Source organism: Equus caballus, chromosome 11 (assembly GCF_041296265.1).
Source record: "Equus caballus isolate H_3958 breed thoroughbred chromosome 11, TB-T2T, whole genome shotgun sequence".
NCBI lineage: Eukaryota > Metazoa > Chordata > Mammalia > Perissodactyla > Equidae > Equus > Equus caballus.
Window position 1 is genome coordinate 29,841,070 of NC_091694.1, and position 21,065 is coordinate 29,862,134.

At 35.3% G+C, this 21,065-nt stretch overlaps 1 protein-coding gene across 14 annotated transcripts in view; it reads left to right on the forward strand.

The window, feature by feature from the left end:
* STXBP4 (syntaxin binding protein 4) overlaps window positions 1-21,065 on the forward strand; it is a 156,120-nt gene that overhangs the window by 58,183 nt on the left and 76,872 nt on the right. For 6 of the 14 annotated variants that reach the window (XR_011422990.1, XR_011422992.1, XM_001503277.7 and 3 more), the window contains exon 12: window positions 377-442. The exons of 4 other annotated variants lie outside the window; for them this stretch is intronic. Coding sequence is in view for 4 of the 10 variants with exons in the window: in XM_001503277.7 (XP_001503327.5) it covers window positions 377-442 (66 nt within the window). In the remaining 6 variants the exon portion in view is untranslated. Of the gene's footprint in view, window positions 1-376; window positions 443-5,294; window positions 5,459-8,225; window positions 8,350-21,065 lie in introns of all 14 variants that reach the window. 4 more of the 14 variants (XR_011422993.1, XR_011422994.1, XR_011422995.1 and 1 more) reach the window with 2 other exon arrangements.

Consider the following 21,065-nt stretch of genomic DNA (forward strand, 5'->3'; position numbering starts at 1 on the left):
GGGTAGGGAGGCTTCTAAGCTGTGATAATAATGCTCTTCAGTTTGGAAGCTCTTTGGCAGTGATAGCCATTACCCAAAATTTAGTTAATATTTACGCGTTTTGATTTTGATTGACTTACTCTGAACCTCAGATTTTGAGATTTTTCAAAATGGCTAATTAAAGTAACAGAAAGTACATTTACATCACAATTATACTGTAAATAACTAATTACTTTTAAATGGTATGTATAAAGCCAGAAGAGTGATTGGGAACTACATCTTCAGATTGTAGCAATTGGACATTTGGGGAATTTATAAGCTTTGAAACAAAACCCTAGAAATGATACTCATTGATGCCTTCACAGCAAGTTATTAATTCAGTGGTTTTTAAATATAGGAAAAATTATTTGAATCAGAAAGGCAAAGGAAACAATTGACAGAAGAACTCCAGAATGTGAAACAAGTAAGTGCATGTATTGTATATATGTCTATCGTATACGTGTGTGTAAACGTGAGGAATAGTTATAAAGCAGTGATGCTGTGTGATTCCCCAGAGCTTACAGATGTGAATCATAGAGTATAAAATAGCATAGATCTTAAAAGCACCACTTTTAGAGGCTGTACCTTTGCTGAAGTCCTGCTACTCTTGCTCAAAGAAATGTTAAAACTTTTCTTTGAAATTGCTTTCAAAATCAGATAACCAAGGCCTGAAACCATCAATGTCATTGCTTTTCTATTCTTTTTTCTTTTTCCTTTTTCTTTAATTTTTCCCTTTTCTGCTGTTACTTGTACCTCCTTTTTTACTTTTATTTTTTAGTAATAAGAAGTAAACATTTATGCTTAGAACAAAACAAATACAATGACATTATGAAACAGATTAACACGTAAAATATTAATAAGTGTAGAAAGTTAAGAGAACGTTGTTAGAGATCAAAGGTAATCACCTGATTTTGAATCTCCCCAACTTTATCCTCTCAGAAAACATAAAATCGACGAAGAGTGCAAATAAAACCTTACAGGACCCATATCTTGAATATGACTATGTGACAGAGAACACCACAACCTTCAAAGTACATATAAAAAAAGTAAAAACATTCCAACAAAATCCTGCAGCTTGCCTGCCACTGAAACCTGGGATACAGAGAGCAGAGGGAGTAAGCCTTAAATGGCTCTGGAAAAGAATAGGGAAAAGCAGAGCAATTAGATGAAGTACAGATAAAATCACCTCCAGAAAGAGAAAATACAGCAATTAATGCCAAATTGGTGAGCACAGGACAGGGTTTGGTGATTCTCAGGACTTGAGAAAGTGTGTGCAACCCGGAGTGGCAGCCTTAGAGAATCACTGCTTCTGGGGAATAATCAAAAAAATAGAGTTTGGGTAATATCCCTTGAGAGTAGGCAATGAAGGGAAAGAAGGAAATGAAAGGGGAAAAGTAAGGATCTTGCAGAAATGAAAGAGAAACAAAGTATCCCAATCCTCTCCATCTCCTCCTGCCATGGCCATCAACAACGTGATCCTTACAAGAAAGTGCACAAAAGAGGACGCTGTTGAACTAAGCAGTCTTTGTGTGAAAGAAAAAGGAATGGGGGGGAAACATCTGTCCCCATTATTATAAATAACTGTTAAAAATCAGACAATAGAAATTAAAGCTTTCCTTCTGATGAGACTCTCCAGAACAATTCAACCACAAAGCTGAAGGAAACTGTGAAACAACAGTCCTTACTCAACTAAATATCTTCAAACAAGCATTTGGCGCTAAGAAAATAATACCCCGGGGGCCGGCCCAGTGGCATAGTGGTTAAGTTTGTGCGTTCTGCTTTGGCAGCCCAGAGTTCATGTGTTGGGATCCTGGGTATGGACCTACACACTGCTCATCAAACCATGCTGTGGTGGCATCCCACATATAGAATAGAGGAAGATTTGCAACAGATATTAGCTCAGGGCCAATCTTCCTCACCAAAAGAAAAAGAAAGAAAACACCTCAAATCAGAAATAAAAAAACTAAGAATAGAAACTGACAACAAACAGGAAGAAATAAAATGAGAGTTGATAAAATTTATGAAAGAAATAGAAGAGAAAAACAAAATTGTATCAGAAATGAAAACTGAATTACAAGTTGACCAAGAAAGAATATAACCAAATGAAAAAGCTTTAAAGAAAACCAGAAAAGTAACCAGGAAAATGAGAAAGAAATAAAGAAGTAAAAGAAATTCTTGAGGAAGTAAATCAAAACAACTGAACGGCACTAATATTTAGAACTATATTCCAAGAAAACTTTCCAGAAATAAAAGAAGGCCTGAATCCATTATTACATACTAGGGAAATTTTACGTGGAAAGATCAACTCTAGGACATATCCAGTAAAACTATTAGACTTTAAAGATAGAGGGAAAAAATGTACAGTGCCTCCAAGTGAAAAGATCAAGTAACTTACAAAGGCAACAGAAATCGACCAGCATCAGCCTTCTCAACACAATATACAAAGTAAGGCAATAGGGGAGCAACATTTTCAAGAAACTAAAGGATGGTAAATGTAGACCAAGAATATTGTACGTGGCCAGGTTGACTTTCTGCTATCAAAGCCATAGAAAAACAGGACTGTGCCAGTATTCAGGGAGTACTGTACGTATGTAGCATTCCTGAGGAATCTAGGAGAGGATGAGTTTCATCCAGCCAAAAAATGACTGGAATAACTTTGTCAAGAGTTTCCAAACAGTACTCATTTTATATGTGTTATTTTCTAGGTTAAACTAAATGAGAGTGAGTTCACAGGTAAAAAAATAATGTGTAAACATTATGTCTGACAAAAATCAAAAGATTCAATTTATTTAAAAGATGAGAGGATAAGGGAGAAAAAAGGAGGAAATAGAATATAATCATTCTGTGCATAAGTAAAGGATAGTAGTCAACAAATATCCTTTAAAACTGACATCAAATAGTAAAAGATCAGGTACAAATAGAGGGTGTATCAGGCACTATTATAAAAAGTAATAATACAAAGGTAACCTATAGAATGAAAATATGAACTTTCCTAAACATGAAAGGAAATTTTCTTGAAAAGCAAAAAGGACACACAAAATAGAGAAACACAGTAAATATAATGTACACAATTGATTTCAACAAAATATGACGAAATTGAGACCAAACATAATAGTCCTCTTAATTAACGTGAATGGGATTAACTCACCTATTACAAGAAAAGATTTTTTAAGGAAAATACAGTTTACCAAAACTGACCTCAGTAGAGATAGAAAGCTTAACAGACCAGTTTCCATAGAAGAAATAAAATTATCAAGAAACTACCCTACAGAAAAGGACCGCCAGATAGGTTTCACAAGGAAGTTTAACCAAACCTTTGGAATCAGTCCCAAAACTACATAAGTGGCTTTAGTATAAAAAAAAGAAAGAAAATTTCCAAATTCTTTTTTTGGAGCAAGTATAACATTGATGCCTAGACCTGATAAGAATAGCACAGAAAAAGAAAATGGAATTAGATTAGAAAAACAACTAGGGACATATGAATTGGAAAAGAAAAAAGAAAGCTATCTCTATTTGCAGATAACATAAAAGTAATCCAGAAAACCTAGAGAATCAATGATAAAGCTAACTCAATGAAAATTCATAGGCTAGTAAGATATAAAATTAATATGCCAAACTCAATTGCATCCATATACATGAATAACAACCAGTTGGAAGTTTTAACAGTAGAGGAGAAACCAAAAATTACATAGAAAAATGGGCAAAAGACATGAACAGACAGTTCACCAAAAAGTTATAAACATGTCCCTTACACACATGAAAAGATATTCAATCTTTCTCATAATAAGAGAAATATTCATTAAATCTACACTGAGAGAGGACTTCTGTCTTCTAGCAATGATAGAGTGAGATGCTGGCAGGACCTCACCCAACAGAAAACAAATCAAAGACCTAGATATTCTTCAATAACCACCAAAGGAATTAGAGAGTGAACATAATCAGACAAACCGTTGCTCCTGAAGGAACTAAATTTCCTATTTCCATGGCTTTAAGCCTGGAGCTAACAGCAATCTGACACCAGTGGAAATTGACTCACACTTATGATCATTTGATATTCAAAAAAGATTCTAAAACAATTCAGTGGGGAAAAGAAGCTCCTTAAGAATACATGGTGCTGGAATAAGGGAATATTTCTGTGAGAAAAGAATGAATCTCAACCCTACCTCATATCATACTCAAAAACCAACTCTGAGTGGATTACAGATCTAAACTTAAGAACGGAAGCTATTCAATTCTAGAAGAAACTTTTGTGACCTCTGGTTAAGCAAAGTTATCAAACTATATAACTAAAATTGGTAAATTTTACTATTTATAAATTATACCTCAGTCGAGCTATATTTTTTTTAAAAAAACCTATGCCTGTACAATTTCTCACCCATCAGATTGGCAGAAATTCAACAACTTGACAGTACACTGTTGGCAAGGCTGTTTCAAAACAGGCATTCTCATATATTGCTGGCGGTAACGCAAGATGGTACACCACTGTGAAGGAGAATTTGGCATTTCTGACAAATATATGTATACATTTACCCTTCAACCTGGCAATCTCACTTCTAGGAATTTACCCTGAAGAAATATCTCCAATATTAAAATACATATGCACAGTATTTATTACAGTATTATTTGTAATTAGAAAATACTGGAAACCATCTTAATCGCTAAGCATAGGTGACTGATTGAATAAACTATGGTACATACATACAATGGAGTACTGTGCTGCTGCAGGAAAGAATAGGAAAATCTCACTTCAGTAATCTGGAGTGATTTCCAGAAGATTTTATCAGCTAAAAATACCAGAGTACAAAAGAGTGTATATAGTATGATATCTTATAAACAAAAGAAATTAAAGTATGTATCTGTTTATCTTTACAAAAGAAACCAAAAGAAGGATAAACTACACAGCAATGAAATTGGTTATCTACAATGTGGGCGGACGCAGAGTGGGTAAGATACAGAAAGCAGTGACACCGCTCTGAGAATACTTTTTTAGGTAATTTTTATTTTAGGTGCATGTTACTATTCTACACATGCAAAAAATATATAAAGAAATCAATAAAGATAGGCAAGGGAAAATGAACTTGAAACTACAAGCAAACTGAAATCATATCCACAAGTGAATATCATAACCACAGTAAAGGAAAACAAAAGAACTAATTCAAGCAACTTGTGAACACAGTATTTGTGTTTAGAGTTTGACAGGTTGGAGTTGAGTTGGAAAAGAATTGCAAACAAATCCGGAACCTTTTTTAGTGCGTTTTGTTTTGTTGTTGTTTTAGAGATATGGTCAAAGCAATTCTGAGACAATTTTAAGACGTATTATAGGACTCAGCAAATGTGTTGATTGCTGTTGAAAGCCAGAATCTCAATGAAAAAGCACAGACATACAAAATAGAATGGAGGAAGTCAAGAAAGAATCCTGTGGGATGGCCTGGAATTGGAGGTATCATTGTGAAAGCATCATTTTTAAGATATGTGTGTGTGTGTGTGTGTGCATATGAATGTATATGTGTATGTATGTGTGTATATGTATCTGTGTGTATGTGATGTGTGTGTGTATGTGTACATATGTATCCCCAGCTGACAGCTGGAAGAGCCAAGAGACAGATACCCCAATAACAATGAGCACATAGCATATCTAAGTGCCCAGATAGCATTCCCCACTCCAAGTCTCCGGAGAAATGACTGATTTCAGGGCTGAGGAAGGGTAAGTACGAGGTGAACCTGGAACATCTTGTGCCAGAAAATAAGGAATTGCTCAAGATGACGGGAGCATGTCACAAGGAACCAGCTTGAAGGAGCCCTACTGGCCAAATCTGGAAGTACTTGAGCACGACAATAATTAAATACACCAATGAATTAAAACCATCGAAAAAACAGTAATTCATGATTCCATCCCATTAATAAATGGGTTAATTAATGGGAGGAAAAGGAGGGTTCTTGCTCATTCTAGACTGTTGAGAGCTGACTGTTAACTACAGAGAGGCTGCCAGATTTGGGAAATCAGCATTTTGCATCTGTGTTAGTAAAGACTAGATCAGACTAGAATCATCAAACGCTAAATCGAGAGAGAAATTTTGATGAAAACCAGATTATTTACATATTTACGTGGCTTTAAAGTAGCTCTCTATAAATTGCTTATTAATTTCAAGGGGAAAAATTGTAATTAGACAGTATTGAAATCAGACAACTCCTTGACTGGTGCTAAAAATTGACATCACCAGTGAAGAATAGATGGACGTGTGTGACTCCAAAGAATGATACCTTGAAAAGGACACATCATCCATGTAGTATTATGGCTGAGAATGTATAAACCTGAATCTCACCATGAGGAAGCATCAGACAAACCCAAAATGAGGGACAGTTTTATTTTTTATAAGGGCTGTATGTGTGGGGGTTTGTGTGTGTGTTGGTATGGGTGTGTGTGAGTGAGTGTGTGTGAAGGGATTGTATTCTTCAGAAATGTCAACGCCATAAAAAAATAGAAAGATGATAAAAGATTCCAGATTAAAAGAGGCTAAAGAGGCATGAAAACTAAATACAATTCCTGACCCTAGACAGGATCCTGCACTGGAAGATACTATGAAGGATATTATTGGGTTAGTTGACAAAATTGAATATAGGAGGTAGATTAGATTAAAATATTAAATCAAGGGCTGGCCCTGTGGCCAAGTGGTTAAGTTCGCACACTCCGCTGCAGGCGGCCCACTGTTTCGTTGGTTCAAATCCTGTGTGCGGACATGGCACTGCTCATCAAACCACGCTGAGGCAGTGTCCCACATGCCACAACTAGAAGGACCCACAACGAAGAATATACAACTATGTACCGGGGGACTTTGGGGAGAAAAAGGAAAAAAATAAAATCTTTAAAAACAAAGTATTAAATCATTGTTAAATATCCTAAATATGATAACCACTCTAGGGTTATATAAGAGAATATTCTTATACCTAGGAAATACTGAAGGTTTTAGGGATAAAGAGTCATGGTGTATATAATTTACCCTCAAATGGTTAAGAAAAAAATTGTGTGTCTTTATTTATATATGTATGTATGTTTTATATAGATAGATACGCATATTTATGTATGTGTGTATATATATATATGAGAGAGATTGAGGCTATCTCAGCAACAGCAACCTCTAAATATCAGTGGCTTATAGGAATACCTTATTTCTCACTCATGAGCATGTTGGCAAAAGGGTGAATTTGTGAATTAGGTAAATCTGGGTGAAGGGTATGAGGATGTCCTTTGTACTATTCCTATTCTTGCATTTCTTCTGTACATTTGAAATTATTTCCAAATAAAAACTGTTTCAAAGTCTTCTATTTTTTGGCCAATTTTTGGACCCCATTTTATTTTTGAACTTTGGTTGATATGCGTTTTCAGTTCTGTATCTTCAATAGTTGCATCAATTTGTGTGGCCAGGCCTTTTACTTTTTAGTGTTTCTTTGCATCCTGAAAGTGGACATTTATGAATCTTCTTTGTTAGGTTTTACATGTAGAATAGATTACAGTGTGGAGTGTTTTCTACATTTAATTAAAATTTTCTTTTCTCCTAAAAGCTTGGAACTTGAAAGCTTTAGAACATGAAGCATACTTGATAAATTAATAATTACATTAAGAGTTGATTAAGACATGGAGGTAAAGAAAATAGCATTTTGCTTTCTTTTTCTAGCAATACCTGCTTTTTCCACATGAGGCCCTCCTGTATTTATTTCTCTGAATGGATTAGTTTCTGTTATTAAGGAAGGACAAGTCTGCATGAATAAATAATCTAAGACTACTCTGTATCAGAATTCAATAAGAATCAGAAAGAAAAGATGGGACATAGATGAAAAAAATAGACAGGAGAAAGAGTCTTGTATGATGAAAGGTGAATTGGCATAAGAAGCACTGTAGTAAATAATGAGCTTTGGAATCAGACCGGGTAAGTTTATCCCCGACCCTGCCTCTTGCTCGCTTTTGACCTTGGGCAAACTAATTCACCTTTCTAAGCCTCAGTCTCCTCATCTATAAAATGAGCTTGAGAACAGGATCCCTCACAAGAGTGTAAGAAGTATTAAGTAAGGTAATATGGGTAGTATAAATGTATACAGCATATAATCATCACTCCATAAATATTAACTATTATGGTCATTATTATAAATAATAGAAGAAATATTAGGTGCTGAGAAAGGAGTGGAAATGATTTGTTTTAACCATTTGATAGAGAAAGAAAACCTCATTCTGGCGGAGGGGATAAGGAGACTTTTTATAGAGAAGGTGACACACAGACCGGACCTGGCATAGAAATGGAAGAGTATTCCAGGCAAAGATACAGCATGAAAATCATGGTATGAGAGGAAGAGTCTTGTCTTTAGAGCTAAAATAGGCCCTCTTTTGTATGCCTGCATTACCGTTATTTGTAAATATGCTTGTCTCTTCATGTCTAAAAATGTGATAATATCTGTCTTATAATTTCTTCATAGGACTTGAGAGTTTGAGCCGAAAACTGTCAGAAATATAGTAGGTTCCTAAAAAATAATAGTTTTGATTCATATTATTTTATCATCATCATCTTCAACATCGTTTTCATTATTAAAGGCCTGGAAACATAAGGGAAATGTGGACAGGTGAAAGTATCAGGAAATGACATTTGTTGGGTACGCTGAGGGCAGAGCTTGTAGGCACTTGAGAACCAATCTAAGAGTTTAGGCAGTGGACTGCCTCTGAAGGTATCTGACAAAGGAAAAGAATGATCAACTTGCTCTACTTGTAATCTGACCGCCTCTTTTCTTCATACTTCACATCCAACTTGTTGGCCCTACTTTTCAAAAATTGTAGAATTTTACCACTTTTCACTGCTTCTGTCACTGGCCTAAGCCACCATCACCTGCCACCTGTGTTGCACTTATAGCCTCCTACCAGATGACCCTGCTTTTACCCTTGCCCCACCCCCACACAGTCTAATCTGAACACAGCAGCCAGAAATATCCTTCTCACACTTAAGTTAGGACTCTCTGGGACTTTCCGCCCACTCAGAGTAAAAGCCAGAATCCCACAAGGAGAAGCCTCCAAGTAAATGTCAGAGCCTACAGGGCCGACTGGATCCGCCATCCTCTCCCCCATCTCACACTTCTCTTACCCAGTTACTTCATCTCTTACCACTCTTCCCTCCCCATTCTCCTCTTCTACTAGTTCTCCAGCCCCGCTGACCTCCCTGCACCATCACTCACTAACACTTCAACCTGACTGTGTGTGGAGAAGGTGTTTGGTATGACTGCTTTCTTGCACACTGTATACTTGTTATGTTTTTGTCCTTTATCTTATCCCTCAACTAGAGGGCAAGCTCCATGACAGCAGCTATCTTTGATTTATTCTCTGATTTCTCTTAAAACAATAACTGACACAGAGTAGGTACTCAAGAAATATTTGGTGAATGAATGAAGAGCATGTATATTTTATGAAGATTAATCTTATAGCAGGGAGGGGAGTAACTGAAGATCAGATAAGAGGCTTTTGTAATAGTGTAGACCAACACTGTCCAATAGAAATGTAATGGAAGCCACTATGTATTGTTAATTTTCTAGTAGCTGCATTAAAAAGAAACAAGTAAAATTATTTAAAATATATTTTATTTAGTCTAATGTATTTAAAATATCATTTTAACATGCAATAATATTAAAAAATCATTAATGAATTATTTTTACAGTGTTTTTTCATACTGTGTCTTGAAGTCCAGTGTTATTTTTACACTTACAGCACATCTTAATTTGTGCACTCAATTTCCATTGGAAATACTGGATCTGTATTTAGATTTAACAAGGTTTAGAGTTGAAAAAAGTAGATTCATAAACCCAAATGTTCCAGACATACTTAAAAAGTTTCCAGTAACTGAATTGAATACCAAAAATCTTTTTCTTTTAATATTTACATCCGTATTGACAAGAAGTATTCCATGTTTTCTAGAAGACTTTATGTTTGAAGCACAATCATTTCAAAACTATATCTTTTCAAATTAAGTATCCCACTAATTTTTAACTCAATGTTGACATCAAATTCAAAGGAGTATTACATATATTGAAAGCAACTCTAAATTTATCAATATCGACTAAGCATACTTTGTTTTTTTAGTTTTTGTAGTTAATTTATGTAACACTATCAGTAATTTAAATCTACATATTGATTTATGGTAGAAAAATATGTAAAATCGTTATTGTTGATTTGTATTATGAAAAGTTTCAGTGTCAATATAAATTCTTTTACTTATCTATCTTCACAAATAAGCTTTCCCTTTCCTTGGAGCTTCAGATTTAGCTCATTCATGTGCAATGTGATGTCAATGAGAAAATGTTAATCACGTTGTCACTTTTTTGTCTTTGATTAGTGAATTTTAGGCAAGTATGCCTTTTATTTTAAGAAAACCTTGAATTGGAGTTAAAAGTACAGTAAATCTTTGTAAAACTCTTGCCCAATTCAGCCAAAGAGCGTTGGCAGGGAACACAGGATGGTTATGTTCATTGTCTTCTAAGCTAGTGAAGAGTCATAGAATTTGCCCATACTAAACAATGTTGACAACTGTATCCATGACATTTTTCACACATTCAGCCTCAGAAAACTGAGCACAGATGTTTTCAATATGTATCATATAGTGGAACGAAACAATAAAAAAAATGAGTCTCTTGTTTGAAAATGTCAATAAATCTGAATTTTTGATCCAACAAAACTGGAGCACCATGTATTAGGATAAAAACTTTTCTTCATTATCCAGCTGAAACTCTTCTTTGAAAGATGTATAAGAGTTAAAAATATCCATACCACAAGTTTGATTTTTTTTAGCCTGCAAATTGACAACTTTTGGTTGTAAATTTGGAAATCCTTTAAGGCATTATGTGCCTGATGTATGAATTGGGTCGTGTCTCCTGTATCACATGGCTCACCTAAAGCTAATGAAAGGGCTTGTAGTTTTTCAAATTTGAATCAATTGATTATTGATATAGCTAGAAAATTCTTGTGTTCTGTAGACATTTGTTTTGTGGCTTAATTGATTGTGGGACTTAATTTTTTGTAAAGTACCTCTTCTAGTCCTTTATCATAGCTGAAATTACCATCTTGATCTAAAAATGGTTTACTCTTTTGTGTACAAATCCAAGCTGTTTTGTAGCTAGCCAAAGTTACAAATGTTGAACATTTACTTCTGATTTCAGCTGACTAATTTCACTGGTTCTTGTTTTACTGTTAGGAGAAAGCTTCTTAAGAAATTCACCGTACAGTTGCAAAAAAGGCTCTTAATATTGTGCATTTTTTATATGTTTAAAATGTTTTGTACAACACAGCTTTGTAAATTACTATCGCATTCATCGTGAAGTTTGCAACATACCTTTTCTATCCTCTTTTTATTGTCCTGGTTGTATAGTAATATAACCTAGCTAATTCACCTCTACTTTATTCTGCATTGGTAACATATCTTCATTTTAAATTTAAAAATTTTTCCATACCTGCTTTTTTTTTAAGATTTTATTTTTTCCTTTTTCTCCCAAAGCCCCCCGATATATAATTGTGTATTTTTTAGTTGTGGGTCCTTCTAGTTGTGGCATGTGGGATGCCACCTCAGCATGGCTTGATGAGCAGTGCCACGTCTGCACCCAGGATTCGAACTGGCGAAACCCTGGGCTGCCGAAGCAGAGCATGCAAGCTTAACCACTCGGCCATGGGGCCGGCCCTGCCATCCCTACTTTTTAAAATAGAAATAATAATTTAATTATCTTCTAATAAAAGTAAACATTTTAATTTAAATACCAGTTTTGATCTACATAGGTATTACTATAATTCATCCTGTTGTGTAAAATATTCAAATAAGGGCTGGCTTGGTGTTGTAGTGGTTAAGTTCACATGCTCCGCTTTGGTGGCCCAGAGTTCATAAGCTCAGATCGTGAGCATGGACCTACATACCACTCATCAAGCCATGCTGTGGCAGTGTCCCACATACAAAATAGTGGAAGATTGGCACAGATGTTAGCTCAAGGACAATCTTCCTCAAGCAAAAAGAGGAAGATTGACAGCAGATGTTAGCTCAAGGACAATCTTCCTCAAGCAAAAAGAGGAAGATTGACAGCAGATGTTAGCTCAGGTTCAATCTTCCTCTCATACACACACACACACACACACACATACAAATATATATATATATATATATTTGTATATATACACACACACACACATATACTGTCAGATAAGCACACTATTACATTGGTGTGTAAAAAAGAAAAATGAAAGTAATTCATTGACAGTAACCAGATCAGTTACATGTTTATGTATACTACTCATATGGTTCACATGCCTATTTAACACTGCAATTCAATAATAATATCTTAAATGGTGTAGTGATTAAAGTGAAATATAGTTCTAGCAAAACAATATAGTTTTGTGTAATGGAAAAATATTTTATACTTCATGAGTTTTTAAATTTAAATGCAAACTAATTAAAATTAAATTAAAAATTCAGTTCAGTTGACTAGCTATATTTCAGCTGCTCAATAGCCACATATAGCTAGTGGCTACCACATTGGACAGTGCAGATCTAGAACTGCACATTCTTGCTATTCAAAAAGTGATGCACGGCCAGCAGTGTCAGCCACACCTGGAACTTACTTAGAAATGCAGAGTCTTGGGTGCCATCCCAGACCTAGTGAATCAGAATCGGTATCTAACAAGTCCTCGGGTGATTTGTACGTACCTTAAAATTTGAGAAGCACTTGTCCAGCTGATAAGCCATGGAGGACTTAACTGGATATTTGCAATGGAAATATATGAAGGAAGTGTGTGTAAGATACCATGAGGATAAAGTCAACCAGACTTAACATTGATAGAGTATGCGGTAATAAAGAGAGCAATCAAGACTTTGGAATTTGGTGATTGAGAGGTGGTAATGACGCAGTTAACAAAATAGGAGAAAGGAGATTGAGAGTAAAGATGTTTTAATTTATAATAGTATTTAATGTGTATTTGCCAGTTTTAGCAAAAATAATTAAAAACATATCTATATGTTTGTGTATACAAACCCACATGCGTACATACTAGCACAGTCATTCATTTCAGAAACACACATGTGCAATGAAAAATGTACTACCCGAAGTCAACCCTACAACTTTCCATTTTTTTAGTATATTGACCATGTATACCATTCAGCTTCTCTTATGTATATAGAATGATATTGTTCTGTTTAAGGGGTTTTGAGTGATATAGATTTAAACTGTTAATGAAAGAGTTCTTGTGCTTTAGTGAAAATACAAAGCTCTATTTTTCCAAGGATTAATTTCTTTTTTCACAATTAGCAAAAGAGTCTTTAAAAATGGCAAATAGGGAGTGTGTATAACTCTTCTCTTAAAAACTTTTAAAAAACAGAAACTTGAGTTGTATTAAATTGGGCAGTTTCTTCCCCCTTTTTGGTATCCTTTTGAAGATCTTGATGTGAAATCAGTCCAGTGCCAATAATTATACCATGTAAATCCTTTAAATACATAGGTAACCTAATTATTAAAACACTGCTAGGTTGCTTTTCAGTTTGTTTTACAATGATGGCTCCCAGTTGCTTCCAAAGGGAGGCGAGGGCACCGTTTGATAGCCCTTGTTCACTCACTTAGGAAATTTTCATTGAATTATTGTGAGACTGGGGCCTGATCCTAGAAACAGAATAATCTCCCCTTTTGAAGGCACATGAACTGTTTCAAATTATGGAGATTAATTTACCTTCAGTGCGGAGACCCAAAAAGAAAGCAGTGAAGAACTAAAAGACAGGGAAAAGGAAGAAAGGGAGAATGAGAAGAAGGGAGAGGGAAGAAAGATATAAATAAAAAGGAAAGAACAAGCTATGAAGGGATCCTTTTTCACCGAAGGATCAGGTACATTGTTTTTTTCAACCAGGGCTAGCTACCAGAATACTTACTGACTGTTCTTTAAAGAATTGTCTGTACTGTTTTCTAAAATCTAAGTATTTTTGACGATTTTTTGTGCCTTTCAGCATAACCCAAACTTACTGTTTAAAATCATGAGCATAATTTCCCATGAAATTATACTTCATGTTATTTTTTCTTCAAGTTCTAACAACTTTTAACAGGCCTGGGCCATTCTTCTAGCAACTTCCTTTGATCAACAACTTTCTAAAACCAACTTTCACACCTAAGTTGTTTTTGAAGTTTTTCAGCATAGCGTTATGACCTAAGGCAGCAATGAATTGGTGAACAATCCAAAGCCAAAGGATTTAGCTTGTCTGAACCAGTCTTTGCCCTAAAGAAACATGGGAAATTGTTCATTTGGCATCTTCTCTGGGTTCAGTAAGCCCAGTTGTAGTTGGCCTCACCTGTGCAAACGTTGGGTCAAATGCTTGAGGAGAGCATGAAGTCTAAGGCAGAAACAGGTCAGATCAGCACAGGATTCTCTGTGGACAATTGAGATTGAACGTGAACTTAGTTACAGCTGGTGCCGCTGACATGTGAGCTATCTTGGTTTGTGGATGAAACAACATAGGAAACTTTAAGAACAGATTAAATATATCTCTAAAAGGAACAACAATAATATGTGATTACTAAAGAAGTATTCACCTTTCACACTTTTAGAGATTGTCTTCCTTTGTGCATTTATTAAAGAAACAGCAAAACCTCTAATTTTTAGGATTGATGTAAGTTCCCATGCCCTTTTTATTCATCTTTAGTGATCTCAACTTTTTATAGTATTTCAGCATAGCATTGGTAGATATTCTAAGATGCCAATCTCATCTTTACAGGGAAAAAGAAGAAAAATATATGTATTTGATTTGTCAGTCTTTTCTGTCCTAAAGGGGTAATAGTAAAATGTCCATATCTTTCCATTTGAGATGGTCACTTGTGATCTCAGAATGTCAACTTTTGTTTTCCAGCAAGCACTCTCTGTACGAGGATCCCTCATGCTACTTTTTACAGCCACAACCACCTTCTTCCATCCTGCCTTCTCCTAACGGCTGGCAACCACTAATCTGTTCTCTATCTCAATAATTTTGTCATTTCAGGAATGTTACATAAATGTTATCATACAGTTTGCCACTTGTGGGGATTGGCTTTTTTCATTCGGTGTAATTCCCTTGGGATCCATCCCCGTTGTTGCCTATATCCACAGGTTGTTGGCTTTTATTACTGAGTGCACGTAAAACTGGTGATGTCTGATTGAGGTTGGTGACGTGTGTCACCGAAGTTTCCTGGTTGTGATATTCTACTATAGTAATGCAAGATGTAACCACTGAGGGAGACTGAGCGAAGAGCACAGGGGACCTCTCTGTATTATTTCTTACAGCTGTGTGAAATCTACAGTTATCTTTGAATGATTTTCAAAAACGAAAAAAAAACTCTGAGAAGAGAAATTGTGAAGTTCTTATAATGATAAACAGTAACCTGAGTGGAGCAACTTATGAAGTAAACTTGGTTGGATTTATATTTCAAATTAATTCCCTTTTTGTGAATAAAAATATACCTATGTATTCTGTAACATTCGACTTTGCCCAAGAAACTGCCTAAGTTATAGACAGCTTGCTTGGAAAAGGAACATAAGGACAGCCAATTTGACACTCCTGTCTGCACAGACACCAGCCATACCTAGTTATTCACTGGAGGTGACTGTAGCATTCTAAGCAAGCATTAGCAAAGATGTCCGTTTCCAAATAGCTGTTTCTTTTCTTTTCTTTTCTTTTATGAGGAAGATTAGTCTTGAGCTAACATCTGCCACGAGTCTCCTCTTTTTGCTGAGGAAGACTGGCCCTGAGCTAACATCCCTGCCCATCTTCCTCTACTTTATATGTGAGATGCCTGCCACAGCATGGCTTGCCAAGCGGTGCATAGGTCTGCACCCAGAATCCGAACCAGTGAACCATGGGCCACTGAAGCGGAACATGTGAACTTACCCACTGCGTCACCGGGCCAGACCCTGAGAGAAATTTTATTATCCTGTTGATACCATAGAATCTATTTTAATTGTGTTAGATTAATTAGAATCACAGATTTTTCATGTTGGAGAATTTGGAAGGGAATTATGTTATTTTTCATAGAACCCTTCCAGTACAATTGGTTATAGTATTTTGTGTAGTTGGTTGCCTTTGTTAGAACTGATGTTAGGATTCTGGGTTCCATACAGTGAGCCACTTATTTTCTGGCTGTTCAGGGACCACATTTGGCATTCTTTCATCAATTGTTTCATACCTGCCTGTAGTAACTTATAAGGGAGACTTGGGAAGGGAACATAAGAAACTTTTATTAAATGCTGATTTTATCTGGATTCACTGTGATAGCTAGCCATAGTCTCTGCAAGGAGCTCTCAATCTAGTAAGAAAAAGAAAAATAGAGCAAAACCATCACTTTCTAGAAAGCATTTCAGAATAAGTGCCCTGTAGCTGGGGAGTTTTCAAAGGCAGGTTTGTGCACTACGGTAGGCTCAACTCCCTATAATTTTCCTTATTTCACTAAAAACAAACAAATAGAAATCTCTCAAATTCTATTAGTCAGTTGCTAAGAGAGAACCTTTCAGGGTATATTTTAAACATCTGTGTAGATGCCAAACACTTTGTGTTTCTACATGTTAGAGCAATATATATTAATTTGGCTGACAAACTAGTAAATTTTACACAAGGAGGAAGTAGTGATAAGGCAGTTGATACTATAAAACTCTTATCTTGGCAGTTTACTATGTGAGAAACACTTTTTAGTGCTCTTACTTCATTATGGGACTCATGACATTGTGTTAGATGATTTATTCACAAACTATTTTAGAATCAAAAACAAGACTTCTCCAGTCGTACCAAACCCTGCATAAGTAAATCACCCTATTTGAAATTATTGTACTTTGATTCATTGTCACTCATGCTGGAGACCAAAGATTGTCTGTGGATTTCAAATTAAATTGTGAATCTCATCACAATTCTTCAAGATTGAAGGCAGCTTATTTCCTGATATGCTTGCTAGTGACATTCTGCCACTCCTAACCATATACCCCTTATGTTATCTGTATCACTTCCCAGTCCTGCTTTTTCTTCTTCACTTCTCTTGTATTCTTAATCAATAACTTGATCCTTTTTCTCACATCATTTTCTGAGATCTCTTTACATTGTTGTTATTAACCCTATTTCTACCAAATCTGTTGCAGATATTTTCCCCTGTGTACAAATTGCCTATTTTTTTCAACGTTTTTAAACACAGGTGTTTTTGTGTTGTCAAATCTATCTTTTTCTTTGTGATTTCTCCTCTTTTTCACTTTTTTAAAGTTCACTCCTAGCCAGATTTCAGATACACATTTACATAGTTTTCCTCCCATGTCTGTCTTTACTTAACTCGTCTAAGAAATTATTTTGTTTGGTATATGGTGTGAGATAAGAGTCTACACTTTACACTTTTTTCCCCCAGTAGTTTGTTGTCACAGCCACTCCTGGTTTTGTGGTATCTCCATTCTTGTAGATTAAATTCTTATATGTTCTAGGGTCTGTTGGGGCTCTCTGGTCCTTCCAGTTGCTTCATCAATAAATACTTGTTAGGTGTGTGAATGTTTATCTAACCCTTCTTTGGCCAGTACTGACTATTATAGCTTTATCTATGCCTTAAATCCTTGGGCCGTGTCCCACCTGGTTTCTTTATTTCTCATTATTCTTGTTTTTCAAAATTTGCTAACCAGTTCTGACTGATTTTTTCTTCCAAATCAACTTAAGAATCTTATTTATTATTTAGATCTTATTATACCTCGATTCAAATTTGCAACTCCTGGTTAAGTTCCTCCAAAACAAACAAAATTTGATAAAATTTTTATTCCAATTGAATTAAACCTATAAAGGTTAGTTGAGAAGGAATACATTTCTGTTTTGAAGCCAGATCTCCCTTAAATCTCAAACTTCACAGGAATTCTAAACATAACTGAGAAAGTAGCCTTTGAGCTCTGCCTGATTTTAATGAACAGGGTTTAAACTCGCATTATGAAAGGAAATTTCCAATACCTAAATGTCCCCTTTTTGGTATTTGTAACCAGAATTGGAGACGTAGAAAAATAGTTTTTTCTTTTATGTCAACTTTCACTAAATCAGAAAATACATGTTCAGGGTTAAACATATTATCACAACAGGATTTAACTAATTAATATTTATATTGTGAACAAGTTCACATGGTAAAATTTATCAGATAGATGTACTGTGTATCTGTCTTTGATTAGGGACTTCTGTTTATAAACAGAGATTGAAAATTGTTTCTTTGATTTTCTTTGATGTTCAGAGGCACCGCTCAATTTTGCACCTTTTGGAGAATGAGGCAGCTGCAGGTAAAGAGCTGACAGCTCTTGGGAGGGTTAATTAGAGCTAATTATACTTTGATTGACCTGCTTTTCCTCCACAAAGCTTAACCAAATCTTCCTTTGCAAAGTGAGGATTTTCCTTTTACATACAAACTAAAAAAAAATCTTTGTTTCTTGGATTTACAAATATATATCATTTTTACACACTTTACAAAGAAGTGTCATCATGTAAATCATAGAATCAGGGATATGGAGGGGGTTGGAAAGGACCTTCAAGATTATATAGTCCTTGAGAGCATATATTATATTAATTTGTGATGGAAATTTGTGATTTTTAGGGAAATATAAAATAGTATGCATGATTTCTACATCTTTAAATTTTTAAAGCTATTTAGTAAAAAGCCAAGAAACAAAATTGTCAAGCACAATAAAACATAACTGTCTGTCCTTTTTTGACCTTGGCATTTTCTTTATTCCACTTAGTTTTGATATAATCTCTTTTGCTTAATAAATACAATAAAAGGATTTTTGTTTATATATAAAAAGACTATAATGAAATGATTTGCTTTTCATTATGTGGTGTTTTTCAAGAGCATGGTTTATGGTTGTTATTGTAATTATTTAAATGAAATATAGTTCTACTACTATTCCCATAAAATTGAAGCCTTTAATGAAGAACTTTCCTATGAAAGCTTCTTACCTAGTAGAATTCTCTAAGGTAATTTTTATATGTGAAATACAAAATAGCGATTTTCACTGTTTGTCAGCGCAGCTATATCATATTTATGTTAAGTGGAGCACCTGTTCATATTAGGTAGGTTTTTACTCTCAGACAGCTTCTGTTTTAATGTGGGCTGTCAAGCCCCTTTGACTTTAGAAAGTTAGATGGTAAAATACTTAATATTTTAATGACAGTTCAAGAGAGCAGTAGGAGATACTAAGTAGTGTGTGATTGATTGCAGATAACAGGTATTATAAAAGATAAAAAGAGGGAAAGATCATTGTAAACTGAAGTGATCTGGTAACATTAGAGAAGGTAAAATCTGAAGTAGATTTTGAAGGATAGATGAGAACTGGGTGAAGAAGAAAGGGGAAAATTGTATATACCTAGTGGAAGGAATAATGTGCTCAGGAGCACCTTGGAGATGAGAGAATTTAGTCTGGGAAGTTTGGTAAGTTCTTGTATGGATATGGCAATCCTGTAAGGTTGTTGAATGTGCTAAGGCTGGAAAGACTGATTTGGAATAAGTAGGGGCGAACCTTGAAGTATGGAGATTGAGGATGTGTTTTATCATGTACCATTTTATGACTTACCATGTACTTAGGTTTGTTACCGAAGGTGGAATTGAGCAATATTTTGGGAAAATTGATCCTTCAGAAGTGTGCAGAATACATTAGAGTGAAGAACACAGTAGGCAGAGTGAGCACTTAGGTGATTTTCACAGTACCTACATGTGAGCAGGTAAAGACATGACTCAGTAATGTGGGGGTGAGGTTGGGAACTAAGGAATAGCTGCAAATACATTGTAAATAAAGACTTCACAGTGCTTACTAACTGGCTAGGTAAGGAGGTGGAGTAGTGGGCTGGATGGACGCGTGGAGGAAGAGTAAGGAAAGAGAAAGGAGAGTGCACATTTCAGAGGCATAGAAAGTTCTCTGGATTAATTTTCTTCCCCAAGTGTGTACATGCTTAAGGGATGAATTGTAGATTCATTCAGGAATTTCTGCAAATTACTTTGAGATCATCCATTGAGAAGAATATTATACATATTTTAATAAACCCAATACGTAAGTTAAGGAAACTAGATAGAGCTTGCTTTTAAACACTTTCCTTCAACAACCCTCTTCCTGTGGTAACCCTTAATCTTTTTCACAAGCTGTAATGGGACCAAGACCAAGAAAGGTTTTCCAATGAGTGAATGTAGGAAGCTGATAAGAGAAGTATTCTTTTGGGCTTGGTAGCTTAAGTTACATTACCCTAAAACATACATCTCTTTGCAGTCTCCTTTTTCTCCTGTCAGCCATTGACATTTTGAAAGATTTACTGATTAGCTTAAAAATTAGAGAACTTCTAAGGTTAGTGATGTGGCTGTGGTAGCCTAATTATAAATGTGCAACTGCAGTTAGTGCTTTTCCTTCTACTTAAGGGAGCATTACAACTCATACCTAGGGAAGAAAAGCTTTTACATAGTCGTCGCTAACATTAAAAAAGACATGCACATTATGTTTCCAAACGACTTCTCTAAAGTTCAATAACTAGTATTACTAAATGAGTGCCTCAGGAAAGCCCTTAATAAATTATCTAGTCTACCTCTCTAATCACATAGGGCATTCTGTATATTTTTTAAAAGCAGTAAGGAGGAACGAGAAAAAAACTGTACCAAGACTTGTAATCGTTTCTTCAGCCCTCTTGTGAGAGTTGTTTTGATCTTATAAAGCAGGTGTTGTTATTTCCCATTATACAGATGAACAAACTGAGTCTTAGAGAATTAGCCAGAAAGTGAAAAAAATCCTAGATCTGAGATTCTGACCTAGGTATAACTCATCTCACACTCATGTTTTTTATTCTATTTCGTGTTGCCTTGTGGGGAGAAAGTGCTGTATGTGGAAAACACACAGCATATTATCTTTCGTCTGAGCTTATACTGCCCTTTATGTGAGTTTATAATGCCCTTTGTCTCAACACAATCACATAGCTAAGTTCAAAGTATTTGTAGCCTATGAAGATTTTCATTAGTTTGAATTATATTTTCAGAGAATAATTTGGTCTCATCTTCCA